The sequence below is a fragment of the Lepisma saccharinum genome, chromosome 5, assembly GCF_977018435.1.
Source record: "Lepisma saccharinum chromosome 5, izLepSacc3.1, whole genome shotgun sequence".
Classification (NCBI taxonomy): Eukaryota; Metazoa; Arthropoda; class Insecta; order Zygentoma; family Lepismatidae; genus Lepisma; species Lepisma saccharinum.
This window is the reverse complement of record NC_139233.1, coordinates 89595674-89614011: the sequence shown is the minus strand read 5'-3', so window position 1 is coordinate 89614011 and position 18338 is coordinate 89595674. Positions and strand designations below refer to the sequence as shown.

Sequence of the window (18338 nt, the reverse complement as noted above, 5' to 3'; positions counted from 1 at the left end):
AATTATAGAAAAGCCTAATGGTTCTCTTCGTTTGTGTTTAGATCCACAAGATCTGAACAAAGCCATCAAAAGAAATTTTGCTTTGATACCAACACTTGAGGAAGTAAGTACAAGGCTAAAAAATAAATCAATATATACTATGCTTGACTTAAAGGATGGGTTTTATCATGTCGAACTAAATTAAAAATCAAGTAAACTGTGTACTATTTGCACACCGTTTGGGTATTATAGATTTTAAAGACTGGCATTTGGTTTGGCACTGGCACCTGAAGTGTTTCAAAGAATTAATGAAAAAAATTTAGGTGACATTCCTGGGGTTACAGTGTACTTTGATGACCTACTAATTGCAACAGAAAATGAAGAATAGCATGATAAAATTATGAAACTGGTACTGAAAAGAGCAAGGACGTTAAATGTAAAGTTTAATCCGTCAAAGGTACAGTACAAATTAGGTAAAGTTAAGTATTTTGGTCATGTCTTTAGTAAGAATGGTATAGGATCAGGAACAGGTAAAAGCAATTCTGAACATTGAAGATCCCAAGGAATTGCAAAGAATACTTGGTGTTGTAAATTATCTGCATCAGTTTATACCTGGCATGTCTACATTAACAGCACCTGTAAGAGAACTTCTTAAAGGCAATGTTGCATGGCAGTGGTTGCCAAAACACAGTAAAGCATTGAAAAAGAGATGTTGGCTATAGTATTTTTGGTTGAAAAATTCCATTATTATGTATATGGTAGGAAGGTAATAGTACATACTGATCACAAACCATTAGTCTCAATAATGAAGAAACAGGTGGCAAGTGTGATGTCTAACAGATTACAAAGAATGAAAGTAAAATTATTAAAATACAGTCTTAATGTAATGTATCTGCAAGGTAAAAACATGCATATAGCAGATTTATTGTCAAGGTCATATATAAAGGGGAATAGCCCAAGTGATCCATTTTTGTCTGAAGTTGTACATACTGTAAGTAAATACTTACAAATAAGTGATTCAAGAAAGGAAGAATTTGTTGAGTTCACAAAAAGTTATCCAGCTTTATGTAAATTAATAGACTATCATGTAAATGGATGGCCTGATGACAAGAAAAAAGTACCTGAAGAGTTGAAGTTGTATTATAAGTTCCATAGTGAAATTCATGTGGAGGAAGGATTGGTGTTTTTAGGTTATAAGGTAATTGTTCCGCTGGGTTTAAGAAGCAAAATATTGTTATTGTTGCATGAAGGTCACTTTGGAATAGTCAAAATTAAATTGAAAGCCAGAGAAATAGTCTATTGGCCAGGATTGACATCAGACATTGAAAACTTAATTTTAAAATGTAAGGCATGTGAAAATTTTCAAACAACTAATAGTAAAGAATCGTTGACATCACATTCAATTCCAGAAGTACCTTTTGAGAAAGTTGGTATAGATATTTTTGAGTTTGCAGGTATATCTTATTTAGCTCTTATGGACTATTATTATAAGTGGTTGGAAGTAGTGAAACTCCAAAACAAAACTGCAGTCGAGGTAATTGATAAGCTGAAACACACGGAATAACACACGGAATCCTACAGGTAGTTATCTGTGATAACATGCCATTTAGCTCACATGAATGTAAAAAGTTTGCAAGGAGTTGGGATTTTAATTTTGTAACTAGTAGTTCAAGATATCCTAGGTCCAATGGGTTGGCGGAAAAGGCAGTTGGAATAGCAAAGGGTATGTTAAGGAGATGTCATGAGAAGGGATCAGACATTCTGTTGGCTATAATGGAATATAGAAATTCTCCTGTTTTAGGGTTAGATGTAACTCCAGCTCAATTGTTAATGAGCAGGAGAGTAAGAACATGTTTACCAATTAGCAAGGAGCTACTTAAGCCTGAGGTACAATCAAATGTTACAAAATTACTGGCACAAAAACAAAGTAAAGCTAAATTTTATTATGATCGGTCTGCACATAACAGATCTAACTTTCATTCAAATGAAAATTGTTTGATTCGCAAAGATAAGGTATGGGTGCCAGGACAAGTAGTAGAAAGTCATGTGTCTCCTAGGTTCTGTAGTCACGGATGAAAATAACCAGCTTCTTTGAAGAAACAAGTTACATTTAAGAAAATCATGTAATCCACCCACATTTAGTAGCAATATGTTCGATGGTGAATTGGAAGGTACCAGCACTGAAACAAATGCAGATACAGAGAAATTCTGAATCACATAAAACAAATGAAAATACACAGAGAAAGTCTGAATCACACAATTCAGTTGACAATAGAATAATTAATGTACAAAGTGAGTGTTACACAACAAGATCTGGTAGAAGAATAAATAAACCAGAAAAAATTAAGGACTATATCACATAAAATCTATAATGATTTATTGTATGTATTGTACGTTTAGTCAGTATTGGAAAAGAAAAAAAGGGGAGATGTAACATATTGTAACATATGTATATCAGTGGCTGGCAACAGTGCAGTGTGCACAAGATGGCCACCTACAGTAAGCTGTGTTGCTGTACGCACTTCGTTAATAAATAGGTTATCAATTAACCTTGTTTGTGTCTGGAATACAATATAAAATATTAATAAAGAATAATTGAATTGAATCATACTTATAATTACATACATTACATAGTTCACTGACTGAATGCTGTCTTGTTGTATGTTATCGTTTTCCATACACGTCAATGCATCACATTCCGAAGTGACATATATGGATGTCAAGTGGTGTGAATTATCAACATTAATAAAATGTTTGCGCAAATCCTGTAGTGTATTCAATATCTACATATGTCAAACTTCAATCGGATCTTCTGAAAAGTTAATGGAGATGGGGATATGACAACATAGTATTCAGCTCGCAAGTTGCCAAAAAATGGCTGATAGTTTCAAACCAAAAATTATAGCTGCATCTTGCAACTTAAAACATCTAATTTTGAAAACTGGATTGCAAGGCATGGCTAAATTTCTTGGCCACTTTGTTTCCAGATTAAACGTCCATAGACTACGTCTTGCAGAGGTATGCCAAAGGTCTACAAATATTGTCTACACATAATCTACATCTAGAATACATTGGCTTAAAGTTTAAATAGTTTACATAATGTAAACTCCGCTAACAATTAATTTACATTTTCTTTTGAAGCAAAAGTGTAATATTTCAATCCTGCTTGTTTATTTCTAAACTCAAAACATTCCTATTTACAACAAAATTTCTCATTCAAGGATCAACTTTTGAGATTAGGTAAAATGTAAACAAAAACTACATGGCAATGAGAGACAAAAGTAGCATGCTTTCCTACCAATGATGAGAATGTTTCATATATTGTGTTTGGTACATAGCAAAAAATTGTTTGTAACTGCAAAGATGATCTATCATACTTCCAACATTCAAAATGCAGGACAATTGTATTTCACTTCTACAAACATCGTTGTTAGTCTCTATGTTGTTTGCATACTACATAGTCTACATTGTCTACACATCAGTGTTTTGAAGTCACTAGTTAGTTGTATCACAGTTACACATAACATTTACTTCTTTGAGGAATTCTAGCTTTAACTAGCCATTTTTAAAAGTAAGTAGCTGTCACTATAACAGTTACTTTTTACAATAGAAGTAATGTTATGAACAGTTACTTTTGTATCTAAATTTGACAACTCTATTTTTCAACTACGAGTCTTCTCTGGGTACTAAGGCAAAATAATTTTCATGGAATTAACTAAGACAAGGAAGCTAGACCTTGTTGGATGCTAAATTAAAACATCAATCTTTTATCGCAATTCGTCATTTCTAATTGTGCATGAAGACTTCAGTGTAATACTATGCAGTGGATTGCTGCATTTATTTGGGGCACAGTAGTTTAAGAAGAAAGATGTTTGTGTTTATTTGATGTAATAATAAAAATATATACAAAAACTTATATTATGCAGCATAAACATAAATGAAATAAATTTAAGTTTTCATATATTTATTTTATTACAAATAATGGTCAATAATTGTGTGTAATTTTTTCCAAGAAAATTTCCATCAGAAAGTAACAGTAAATGTAATATAGAGTTACTTTTCAAACCAAATCTAACTGTAACTCAGTTCATTTTTAAAAGTAACTTTTTGAACAAAGCTACGCATGGATGTAGAGTATTGTTGTTTATCCATAGATGCACATCACTGTGTACAGAATACCAAAGAACAGGACATCACAAACTTGAAACAAAGACCCAGAATGCAATTTCCACCATTTATGCTGGATACTTACTTACATCCACACCTCAAAAGAATGCCTAATAAAATATGTAATTATACACCGTGTCCCAAAGGTACTTTACAACTTTAATGTCATACAGCACAACTTGTAATTGACATAAAGGATTATACTTTGTTGTAGGTGATTCACCAACTCCTAAAGATTTTTTGTCAGGTATTGAATAAGATGGTGCACATCACACTGGGCCTTAGATGTGAGAGGTGTCCTGGACAGGACATTTTCAGCACGTTGGATTGGAAAAGATGGTCCAATTGTCTGTCCTTCTACATCTCCTGACATTAGATCCCTGAACTTCTTTTTGTGTGAGGCTATGTCAAAGATACAGTGTACAGCACTCCTGTCATTGATCTTGATGATTTGAAGGCCAGAATGAGAGCTGCTATTGCCACAGTTGACAGTGATATGCTACGGAGGGTATGGGCAGTTTTGATTAGATTAGATTTTGATTAGATGTTTCACGCACCACCAGAGGTGCACATGTTGAAGTGGATTAATACACAATCAAACTTCATGCATTGGTAAATCAAATGGGGCATGGAATATTTCTTTATGCCAATTGCAAGTTGGGCTGTTTGACATCAAAGTTGTAAAGTATTTGGTCTAGGAATTAATTCGTGCGCCTGGACAAGAGATGGCGTAACGAGCGTATCGTCCCACAGTTCCGTGTATCCACACAAGCGTTGAAAACTCCTGTCACATCGTTCGTAGTATAGGGCAGTTGATTGACGTGTCAATAACAGCATTTTGTAGTCAACTGAACATGGCGCAGTTCGTGCCAGATAAAGTGTTTTTGCGGGGTGTTCTGCTTCATTACTTTAACATGCAGAAAAGTGCTACCGAAAGTCATCATATTTTGGTGGAAGTGTATGGTGACCATGCGCTAGCTGAGCGAACGTGTCAGAAGTGGTTTGCACGGTTTAGAAGTGGTGATTTTGGCCTGGAAGCCCAAGAGCGACCTGGACAGCCAAAAAAATTTGAAGACGAAGAATTGAGAGCATTGCTCGATCAGGATTCGCGTCAAACACAGGAAGAACTTGCAGAAGCATTAGGCGTTGATCAAACAACAGTTTCCAAATGCCTCAAAGCCATGGGAATGATTCAAAAGATGTCACATTGGGTTCCACATGAATTAAAAGACAGAGACGTTGAAAGACGAAAAACCATTTGCGAATTGCTGCTTCAAAGACAGAAAAGAAAGGGTTTTTTGCATCGCATTGTTACTGGCGATGAGAAGTGGATCCATTACGAGAACCCAAAATGAAAAAAGGCCTGGGTGAAGCCAGGTGAACCAGGTCCATCACAACCGAAACGAGATATTCACTGTGCAAAGGTTATGCTGTGCATATGGTGGGATATGAAAGGTGTGGTGTACTATGAGCTGCTGCAACCAGGTGAAACTATTAATGGAGAACGTTATCGATGACAATTAATGTGTTTGAAGCAAAGCTCTGGCCAGGAAACGACCAGAATGGGAGAACAGACATGATAAACTTATTTTTCAACATGATAACGCTCGCCCACATGTTGCAAAACCGGTCAAAACCTATTTAGAAAATGTCGGATGGGAAGTTTTACCCCACCTGCCATATTCACCAGACGTTGCTCCTTCGGACTACTACTTGTTCGATTGCATGAATAAGGATTTGATTGGACAGCGGTTCACTTCTTCAGAAGATATCGAAAAATGGGTCTCTGACTGGATCGCTTCAAAGGATGAGGACTTCTTTCGCCATGGAATCCGTAACTTGCCTGACAGATGGGCGAAAGTGGTGGCTTGCGATGGACAATATTTTTCTTAAGGTATTTATGTATTTTGTGTTTGAACTACAGCTTCAATGTGTGCGTAACAACCACACGAATTAATTCCTAGACCAAATCTCTTTAGGACTACCCTGCATATCTATAAATGTACATGATGCAAAGATAGGGTTACCAGATCGCTGTAAGGAAAATGTAGTACATGCTGTCCCAAAATGTAAGACATGTGACGTTTTTCTTAGTTGCGTGATCGCATTTCAGCGATTGGACTTATTACGCAACATAAAACCGCACAACTTCGTTCCAGCATTGAAACGCTGTTACGCTATGCGTCTGTTTATTTAGACAATGACGTAATTTGCTGGAAGTTCCGATAGAGGGCAGTTTGGCACTCTCTGCACGGTTTAGTTGTTCAGAGAGAATGACGACAGACTTGCCTGATGACTTGCACAAGAAGCACCTTTTGCATAAGCTCTTCCCAGTTTAGACTCGTCGATAGGGGGATATTATCTTGGGGCAAGTTTTGAACATTGAATTTTTCGCTTACCAGACTTACATGAGAAGACAAGTTGTAAAGTGTGATACTGTGAACTTTTAGAACAGGGATTATGGTTACGATCAAATTGCGAGACTACGAGTTCGATTTACTGAACAATTGGATTCTTCCTGCAAGGCACGTGCAACGTTGACATAGATCATTTGCAAGGCAGAAACGGTCTTGGAAGAACTACGAGAATGCCCATCTCAGATTGGTCATGCATGTGGCGCGTGGTGAAGCAGAGTTCTGCGAGTCAAGCAAAGGTAACCAAAACAAAAGAGGTTACTCGTCCCCATTAGATAGCAGCCGCAACGGTCAAATTGGAAGGAGATTGGACCAGGTACAACTACATGTCGAGTCAAGCATGGTTACGCGGCGTCCCACGACGATTCTTACATGGTAAAGATGAGAATAGGAGAGTTTCCCTACTGCAGAGCCGACCCTTACCAAAGAGTGCTGAGAACGAGATTGAATGGAGCCAAAGATGTGTGCCATGACGTTTAGTTAAGAACACAAGGTACATAAAAGTGAACTGTGATTGCAATTGTACTTATTCAGTGCGTGAATCATCAGTGTTATCGTTGGAACGATAAGTGGAAATTAACTTCTTCAACAAATAAAAAACTGGACTAGCAGCATGATAAATTTAGTATCTTTCGTCCAAAAGACACGAATCCCATCTAGCAGTACTTTAATTGGGCTGATTTGAATATGTCAAAGTTGATAATATCCTTGTGGACAAGTTGGTCGCATGTTCCCAAATAAAATAAGCCAAGCGCAACAAATTGTTATAGTACAAATGAGGGAGCATCAAATTCATTCATTTAATAATCAAAAGGATCTATTTTGTTAATGTTGGTCAGGGTTCCAATTTGCGGTAAGTTAATGATATTTTTGGATAGTCTGTTTTAGTATGAATTTGGACTTATACGTCCGAGAACTGCAATTAAATTATTGAGGCTGCAAGAACCTCGTTTGTGGTAATTCATTACATGATTTATATGGCCTTTGTTTTTTAACGCAGGTCGTCTGAATATTTAGTGTCTGTGATATGAATGTTGTATTTGATTGAATTGGTCATGGGCAATCTTTGTTGCGTAGTCTGTTGGCAATAAATGACAAAAAACTTTAAATTTATGTTATCTGTGTATATCCAAGAAACCAAATTGTTAATGTAGAATGAATTGGGTAGATAAACTTGGGGGACTGTAATATTGTGGGCAACTAAATGGGGGTACTGAGCATTCTTGGGAGAGAAAACGTAAATAAGTACATTGAAGACCAAGTTTCTTTTTCTTCATTTAATCAGTATTGTTTACTACAAGTTTACGTTTGTCCTGCATGTACGCGTTGGGCTCGTGGATCCCATCTACGGGACAGAAGTGGGACGAACAACGTTCTTTTACTTCTCACTCATTATTTTGTACATTGGTAGGCGCGATATTAAATAAACGATTCCGCTACCTCTTGGGTCACCTTCCATTAAATTATAATATTTGCATGAGCGCACCGATCACGTTACAGACATTAAGTCAAAATTTAGGAAACAAAACATTCTCAATAAATAATACATATTTCTATAGAACAAGTTAGAAAGTAGTTAAAAAATAACACTTTTCAGTTTTAAAAAAATGAATTCTTAATGAATTTTTAAATGCAAAATTTCAAAACTTGCAATCATACTAATCAATGCACCTCTTACTACATGATTTATATGGTACTTCTCAGAGAAGACAATTTTTAACAAAATTTCAGGTTTAGTCAAACTATATTTATTATTTATGTTAGAGTAGACTGTCAAACTCTCTGAAATTAAAGGGACCAGTAACAAACATTTTACAGATTTTATGAAAAAAATAATTTCTTTCGTGAGTCTGTTGTGCTGATGGTAATGAAATTACTCTCTCAACATTTGAATTATGACCTGTAATAGCAAACAAATACTCAGCAATTACCGTAATTTAAAATGGTTCCAGAGTTTCATCTTGGGTATTATTTAGTTCAATAACAGGGTGTCTACCAAAATAACACATTCAGAATTCTTGATTTTTCTGGACTTTTCTAGACCTTTTTTGCATTTTTCTTGATGTTTCTTTATTCGACCCCCACTTAGGTAAAGTTTGAAATTAGTAATTATGAAAATAAATATTTATTTAATGAAAACCTCTACCAAAGGGCCAGTTAAGATAAAAGCTGAAACTGAATTTAAGAAGAGAATTAGATCTGCTTTCTCGTATTAATGCATCCTGAACTGAGTTTGGCAGACAAGCAAGGCTTTGGCATCTGGACTCACAGCCAGTATAATCTTATGCGGGGCTTGTGTCGGTTCTCCCTATATGGTTGTGACTGTCCCTTCATTCATCTTATCTTACAGCCATTCATCCTCATCTTTGCAATTAGCCAAAGGGACAGAAAAAAGTGAAGTAAAATAAACTAAATCAACCAATCAGTCATTATGATAGCAAAAATTCTTGACCACAAGAATAACTTATTGCCTTTTTATTGACTTCTTGACCTACTTGTTGATTTCTTTACTTTTGCTTGACTTTCTTGAATGGCAGACATCATGAATAACTTTGATCTCTATACCCCTGCTTTACAATCAAATTATTTTGAATAAGAATGTTTCAACACCTTGTTCCATCAGTATAAACCCTAAGGCAAGAAATTCTGCTCAGGCATTGAACAGTGATGTTATCAGAAAGTGGTCCCAAAACTTTGTTCATTAATTGCTTCCATTTTCCCATTTGTTTATTAGCACGACAAACTTTTTTTTTTTTTGCAATGACCGAATGAAAATAAATTTCACTATTGAGTTTGGAAGCGCAGTCCATAGACTTGTAACTTAAATAATTTTTTTCTGTTATGTATTTTCCTAATTAATATTATGTGATGCTCAAAATGTAGGACATTTATGATATTTTTCAAATTCCCCCCGGACGCCGGACATAAGGCTAAAATGTAGGACATGTCCGGGAAAAACCGGATGTCTGGTAACCCTATGCAAAGAGGGTGGTTCCAAACATTTACTTGAAATAACATGATGGTTTGGCTAATACTGTCATTGGTCACTTCTAGACACATGAACATGTGCATCTCTCCACTTTAAAGGCAACTAATTCAAACTGAACTAGATAGAAAATAAAGAAGAAATTGCTGGCAACAGAAATTAATTTCACAGAGATACTTTCTGATAGTAATACCATTGTTACTGGCCGATTTCTGTAATTGAGTAATGTTATTGGCTTGGTCCTAGTAGTTATATTTAGCTCTTCACAAAACAACTTACTTGGAAGTAAATGAGAAAATCCTGCTTTGTGTTCTGATACTGCCTACACTTCCTCTTCTAGAAAAATTGGTATTTATACTGGCAAGGTCAGCAACACTGTCTGTATCATAAGATGGCATCTCCCCTGCTGCGTGAGCATACTCCTGTAATGGAATTAGAGTGCAAGAAATTTAGATTTACAAAAATTTATCAAGAATGATAGTTATATAGGGTGGCCCAAAAAAGGTGACCGAACACATAATACATTGATTCTACATTTTGGTTACCTTTTTTGGGCCTCCCTGTATAACTGATTGATTAATTTGGCTTATTTTACTTTACTTTCCTGCCACTTTTGGCTAATCACGATAATAAGAATGAGTAATGATCAGTTATATACAGGGTTCCCACGTGAAATCTAAATGTATTTTCCCTGAGATTTTCCTCCGTTTTCACAGTGCAAAGCTATTTTAAATTTATTTTACAATAGCCTACATTTCCCCTCGTATCCATACCACCCTCAGATTCCTTTATTATTATTAGATTTGATTTGATTTTGGTTATTTAGCACTGCGTCTCTGCTACTTTTGACTAATAGCTGAATGAGCTGAATTCAAACCCAGGAACTCTGAGATTTGTTATTATTATTAGAGATGGGACAAATTAATTGTTACTCTATTGGTATCAGTATATCAGTAATACTAATGATAACTTTACCAATATGATATATTTATAAGTAATATTCTGTTATTTTGCTATTATTCTTATCATGCAATTCATATGTCATGGTTTTGTAAGGTACATGTCTAAATACACAGTTGTTTATTAAAGACAAAACCCATTGAATCACTTCGTCACACACACTAATTGAGGAGGCCTCCCCGATGGCGTAGTGGTAACGTCATAATCTTGTAATCAAGGAGTCCCGGGTTCAATACCTGGTGGAGACACATAGTGGTTCGGATCCCACTTTAAACTGTAGGTCCAGTCCGTATTAACCTTACTATGCATAAAGTGGACTTAAAACACCAACTCAATCAATCAACTAATTGAGGAGGTGAAAGAACCAGTTGATTTTCAGGTATTTGAAACAAATTCAAATCAGTTCACTTTCTGATACTAATAACAAAACTAATTCAAGAATAAAATGGCATCTCTGTGTGTATATAATTAAGGACTAAGGTTGCACATATTTGTGTGAGTCAAACACCTTTTCAAATTGTATTACATCACTCAAGATAACATATCAAACATCATACATGGGACAAATATTGGTAATGTTCCAAATGTTGAATGATTTTTCGCAAATTTTATAGTAGTATTTGGAAGTACTTTAGAATACTTGAAATTGTTGTGGGAGTAAGTTTCTAGGATGCAAAAGCTAATTAGCACAGTTAAAAGTTTCAGTAAGTAGTATTTACTGGAGAAATTATGATTTGAAAAGTAACTTATGTGAGTGCTTTGAGCATCTGCTCCTAGTGTCCGGTTGTCTCAAGACACGGAGATTTAGCAGATTTCGGGTCAAACTCGAATGGGGTTTTGTAGTTGGGACCAGATTTGTGCAGTGGTCAGGTGTTGGAAGCATTTAGGGATGATATTTTAATGCAAAGAGCACTAAACAAGGCCCACCTAACCTAACAAAAAGCATTTAGGTGTGTTTTATTAACGCCAACCTACCTAACCTAACACCAAAAGCATTTAGCAATGTGATACTTCCTAGCACTCCACACACGTGAAGTAGATGCCAGCAGCAGCTCGTACCCAAGAAGAGAGTGAACGAACAGTTGCTTGTGAATGAAAAATCATATATTTGAATTTGAATTTTATTTTCTTCCATTGACCCTTGATTAAAAGGACATGGAAAACGTCAAGATACATAATGAAATAATAATTAGTTAAGTACATCATAACAAAAAAGAAGAAACATTGTGTAGTACATTACATCACTACACCAAAGTAAAAATTAAAAAAATACACTTCATTACACTACAATAAAAATAAAAATCACATTATCATTGTTGCATGATTGAAATAAGAATATAATTAAAATACATATTTTTTAGTACATTGGCCTTGTATTGTCTTGTTCCATGAATTCTCTGATACTGTAGACTGCTTTCTCTGTCAAATATTTTTTTATTGTTTGTATTTGTTTATCTTTTGGAGATATCAGTTTTATGTCATGAGGCAGCTGGTTGTAGAATATTTTTACGGCATTGATTGGTGATTGTTTTGAGATATTGAGTCTGTGTTGGTTCTGGTAATAATTATCTTTCCCCCTTGTATTGTGGTTGTGTAATTGGTTATTTTATGTCATGCTTCCAGTATTTAGAACAAACGTTATAGCCTTATAGATGTATAGGGAGTATATTGTCATTATTTGTTTCTCCCTGAATAACTCTTTGCAAGATTCCCTACAGCCTAGTTTGTACATTATTCTAAGTGCTCTCTTTTGAAGTCCCAGTATTCTGACAGTATTATTATAAAATGATCCACCCCAAGCTATTATGCCATATTCAACATAGGGGTAAATTAGTCCATAATATATGCATTTGTTAATTTCTGTTAAATTATATTCAGCCATTTGTTTTAGCAGGTATAGATTAGATGATAGTTTACTGCAGATGTTGTTAATTTGTTCTTCCCACATTAATTTTTGATCTAGTATTATTCCCAAAAACTTTACTGAAGATACAGTTTCTATGAGCACTTTGTCTATGCATAGTGTTTGTGACTCAAAATCTATGTTTCGGAATGTATTGAATATCATAAATTTTGTTTTATTTTTGTTTATTATTAATCCATGTGAAGTTAAGTATTGTGCCAGTTGGTTTATGGTGATAAAAGTGTTTATTTCAAGCTTCCTAGGGTCGATACCTCTGGCAAGAACAGTTGTGTCATCTGCATAGGTGACAATTTTTGTGTTTGGGTATTCTGGTACATTGTTTATGTACAAAATAAAGAGCAGGGGCCCCAGGATTGATCCTTGGGGTACCCCCATTAACACTTTCCTACTTTGTGATTTAAAGTTAGTAACTATACCATGCATGTTGTAGCTTATTTGAGTAATTTGCATTCTGTCCTGTAGATAAGATTGTATAAGTTCATAAGCTGTCCCTCTTATTCCTATATTGCTTTGTTTGACCATAAGCAGGTCATGTTTTACCCTATCAAATGCCTTGGAAAGATCTAGATATATAGTGTTCGCAGCTTCGTGTTTCTCTAATGTTTCGGTTACATAATCAATTAACTGTGCTAGAGCTGTGTTTATTGATTTCCCTTTCTGGAATCATGCTGGTATCTGTTTATTATGTTATATTTGCTACAAAACTTTATAATATAATTTGATAAAATTTTTTCCAATATCTTTGAAAAAACAGACATTAGGGAGATAGGTCTGTAGTTCTCAATGTCTGTTGCAGCTCCTTTTTTGAATATGGGTATCACTGTGCTGTGTTTTAGAACTTTGGGGAATGTACCAACTTTTATTGAATTGTTGACTGCATACAGCAAGGGTTCTATAATGGATTCTGAACAGGATTTAATAAGTTCAGCTGACCATTCATCAGGTACGTGAGATTTTTTGTTTTTTAAACCTTGTATGACTTTTTCTTAGCTCATTAGCACTTACTTCTGGGATATATATACTGTTTGGCCGATATTTCTCGATTGGGATCTCTAGTGTTTTGTCAATATTTTCATTATCTCTGTTTGTGTTGGTTAAGTTTATAAAATATTCATTGAATAAGTTACATATGATATTCGGGTCAATTACTTCAGTGTCATCCTTGATGACTTTTATGTTTGCTTTATCATTGTTTGTGTTTGATACACGGTGATTGTTTACAATTTTCCAAATGGCTTTTTGTTTATGGAAGGGAAAAATCATTGTCAAGACAAGATGCAGTAAGTAATAACATTACATCTCTGAAGTATGTGTTAACAGACACAAATAAAAGCCGAACCATGTAAAAAAAATGTATGTACCATGATTAATTTTGAATTAAACAATCAGAACCTAGGCCCAAATATTTTCACACTTTTGAGAAACAGAAGTTTACAAATGGACACAATAGGAATTAATCTGTAATGCAAAATAAACATATATCTTAAACCTATGTCTACAATTTCCCTGAGAATTTTACATTTTTTCAAATTGTATTGGTACTATCTCTGGTTCTAACTGTTTGCTGTCACTACAGTAACATTATCAGCAATTTCATAAATAAGGGACCATAATGCGTGTGATTGTTAATAGCTCTTTTTGTTTTAGTAGTAAACAGGAATTTACTTTCTGAAGATGTTGAATTCTTTACAAAACCAATGAATATGAACATCCAAGGGCATTCCCAGAAGGGCAGGGGTTAATAAGCAAATAACTTTTCCTGAGGGAGCAAGCATAGGATTCCCCCCAAACAATTCTTCAGTTTCAAGTTATCATATTTTCAATTACCTGTACCAGTCTTGTAATTATCAGTCCTCATTATAATAATTTACAGAAATTACTGAAACTCAAATGACACTGAAATAATTTTAGGTGATACTGATTTTTCATGGGGGACATTTCTCCCATCTTGTTTCCCTCTCCAGACACCAATGTTTGTAAATTATATCATTATATTAAGAAAAAATATATCAAAAGGACAGAATTTTGCACTAAATTACAGGCTATTTATAGAAATACAGAAGGTCGTTCGGGATCTCTGAGGACAATGTTGGAAGGGTGATAAGTTCATGAAAACCCATGTCGCCACCAACGATCATACTCAATTGGAAAACCAGCATTCCGCACTATAGCCCGACAATGTAATTTCCATTGCAACAGACTTTTCCGAAGAGTTATCATGTCCAACTTTTCCCACTCCTACTGACAGGCTTTCCAGAGGCCATTGAGAGTGCATTGACGTCTCTTTCCTAAGGCCCGTTTTAGGAGTCCAAATGCACAGAAGTCCATGAGTGACCCATCTAGCGCCTTGACCAGAATATCGCTGTAAGGATTTGCACGGATGCCAGTTTCCACCTCCATTCGCTGTAAGAACAGACGAGTCGAATGGGAGGTATGGCTGGATGCTTTATCTTGGTGCACCCAGACCTGGTTTTCGCCCCCCCCCCCCATACAGTGCCGGGATATCTATGTCATAAATGGATGTTAAAACCTCATCCTGATAGTACGTGGAGTTCACCTTCACATTATTAGCTACACGGCGAATTGCTAGCTTGCCATTATAGCAGTATCCAGCGATGATCATGAAACGCCGTGGAAAACTTTCCTGGCATTCTCGATACAATGTTTGATAATTGTTTTTGTCGCGAAGGCGATAGTAAATCGCATGGGGTTTGTGACAGTCACTAAGGTAGACATATGCTTCGTCTAATGTCAACACATTTTTCCATCTCTCCCCTGCGAGATAGGTCTCATAGAGCTTTCTAGCGTTCGTGCGACGTTCCGCAATGTGACGAGGCAACAGCTTGTGAACTCGCCGCGTATGCCGCATTTCTATTTGCAGGTCCTTCTTGATTATGGTGTTCACTGTTGACACAGACATTCCCAACTTATGTGCGATACTCCTTTGGGGGGCAGGGTTACCACCTTACACGAGGGCCTTCACTTTTCTCACTATGTCCGGTATACGACTCGTAGCTGCTTGTGGATTTGCCTGTTTCTTCCCCTGTGGAATTAGGCCCAGTCAGCATTTGCCTTTTTTGATCAATACCACACACCGATCCCGTTCTTCGATATCACAAAATTACGCTTCTTGCACATTCCTTTGATTGCCGAATAGCTATATTTAGCATCGGAAAGGGCTGTTATGTAGCCCTCCCAGTATGGTTCAATTTTCTTCGGCATTGTTGTAGGTAAATGGCACAACACTCTGCACACGTGTTCTCGGTACTGACGTGACTTAGCATGCACCGTTTGGATGGACTGACGTTGATAACAGTGCCGCCAGCGGCTTTCAAAATCGTCACCAGAGATCCCAAACAACCTTCTGTATTGGATGAATTATATTATCAGCAATTTTACTGACAAACTAATGCACCACTACCACCATCACTGCCAAGGCCAATGCTTCAGTTGAAGCTGAGCGACGGGAACATAGAGATGTCTACTACAATCAACTCTCCCACCAAGTGCGATGTGCATAGTGTGATACGATTTCAACAGGCAGAGGAGCACAATGCAGCGAAAATTCACCGTCATATGAGATGTGTGTACCATACAAAGTCTAAATATGGGAGATCTTTAGTACAGGCTACGATTGCCTGTGGCGACTCGCTTGGCTAAGCAAGTGGTACACAAAGGGTAAAGGGATGACACCCCAGATAAATGATGAACCTCTCATAACATGCAAAGGGACTTGCCCCTGTGAAATAAGAACAAGACTTAAACTTTAGAATTAAACACTTCGATGGTTGACTGGTCTGGCAGGGTTATGAGAACTTAAGAATGGGGGATAAAGGAACGTTCGTTTTACCTCTGGTTTCCTGTAGCTTGAAGATCTCGTAGAATTGGTAGATCCAGATATGACGACTGATGACACAGTCCCTGAAATAAAACTTTGATCGCGTCCCGCTCCCTGCGGTAACTCTTTATGTATCGGTCGATAATCAACTCATAGCTTGAAGACAATAACTGTTCACGTGATAGATTTCTAATGACAACTGGTGCGAGAAATATTCTCTCAAGCTATTTATGTGAAATTTAAACATTCGATCTTTAATTCCGTTGACTCGAGTGCATCCCTTGCCAACGGTGATTTCTGAACATAACGCTGATTTACTGATTTTCATATTCTGCCGGCCTTAGTGCAATAGCAGCGAACCTTTACAACTTCACTGAAGGTCGCTGGCGTGATTTGCTTTTAAAAAGCTATTGCCCAATGCTTCCCTTTTTTTGATGTGATTAGCTTATTAATTTATGATGCCCGGGATCCTGGTTTCGACTCATGCCTGCAGCATGATATGGTACGGTGTAAACTTTCTGAGTGATGGAATGGTTTGCGAATGATGCAGAAAATTTCAATGCCCGACCACATGTTGCTGCATCAACCCAAGACCTTCTTCAACAATTCCACTGGAAAGTGATCACCCTCCCTACTTTCCAGACCTGGCACCAAGTGACTTCCACCTTTTTCCAGCGATGAAGAAGTGGTTGGGATGATGGCGCTTCCACAGCAATGAGGAGCTTCGGGACACCGTGCAGACCTGGCTCAACAGACAGGCTGCACCTTTTTTTGCAGAGGGTATTGGAAAGCTGGTGCATTGGTACGATAAATGTCTGAATCTTCTTGGTGATTATGTTGATTTTGATTTCATGCCCTATCGGAGGTTAAAAAAAATAGCCCTCGTATGTTAATATTGACTAATCTCTTCCATACCTAAATTATACTATCAACACTTAATGTGATCGTTAAAGTATTTATTTTCATTAACTGAAAATCTCTGTTGGCCACAGTGGCTCAGTCAGTAACATGTCTGACTACCATGCTGAAGGTCCTGGGTTCGATCCCCGGCCGATTCAAATCCGGGAACTTTTCTAACGTTGGAAGCGGCCCTGGCACCCACCCAGCATCGAATAACATGGGTACCTGGGGAAACCTGGGGGGTAATGGCGGCCAGGGGCATGGTGCTGATCACATCACCCCCACTCACGACCGGATCAAGAAAGTGTGGGGTGTTACCCCCACACCCCCTATATGCCTTCATGGCGTGGTGCTAAGCACAGGGGAACACTTTATGTTTTTTTTACCTTTAACTGAAAATCTCTGATGTACAGCCATGTACAACTATTTCGGTGGAACTGGAGGGAATGATTCACTCAAACTTTGCTATAACTACTTGAAAAGTATTGCCTCGATAAACAACTAACACTTACTATGTTATCAATAGCCAAAATCTCAAGGTTTTTTGCAGCAACTGGATATTTTTCAAGTATTTTGTACAGCTTCACTGTCTTCATCTTCAATATTGAGGCATGCCCTCTGATGGTGACATTCACAGTTGAACGGATCATATCAGCATTACCCAAGTTACCAAACATACTGAAAGAGAAAATGTAATAGGGTTTTTCCAAAGTCCTTCCCACATTTAAACTCACTATAACTTTGGAAGGAACATAGATATTTCAGTGAAATAAGGTCTGTACTGCACAGCAGTCTATAAAGTTTTACCTGGCAATGCTGCACATTGAGAGGATCACGCTACTACAAGCGATCAGGTGATTACAAGGACGGTGTCAATTCAGGATTCGGGTGGATTGACCGCAGAGGGCCCACATAATGGCCAACAAGGTCGACAGACCAGGTGCTATGTGACTTTAGGCTGTGGGGATATGTCAAGACGAAAGTGTATGAGTAAAAGCAAAGAGATCTGGATGATCTTAAAGAAAGATATCTGTAGTCATCGTGGGCATTTTGGATTCAGGACGAGATTGCAGGAATGCATCAACGTGAATGGTGCCCAGTTGGAGGTGTGGAGATGAGGATGACAGACAATCAGTGTTGCTAGGGGTGCCCACGGGGGGAATTCATGAT

General features: G+C 36.9%; 1 protein-coding gene across 2 annotated transcripts in view; it reads right to left on the bottom strand.

Annotated features, from left to right (window-relative positions):
- The window catches only part of LOC145988427 (cyclic nucleotide-gated channel alpha-3-like), a 205920-nt gene that overhangs the window by 46489 nt on the left and 141093 nt on the right, over nucleotides 1–18338 (bottom strand). For both annotated transcript variants that reach the window (XM_083123318.1, XM_083123319.1), the window contains exons 13-14: nucleotides 17681–17846; nucleotides 9826–9968 (exon numbers count right to left, since the gene is read on the bottom strand). In XM_083123318.1, coding sequence (XP_082979444.1) covers nucleotides 9826–9968; nucleotides 17681–17846 — 309 coding nt within the window. The remainder of the gene's footprint in view (nucleotides 1–9825; nucleotides 9969–17680; nucleotides 17847–18338) is intronic.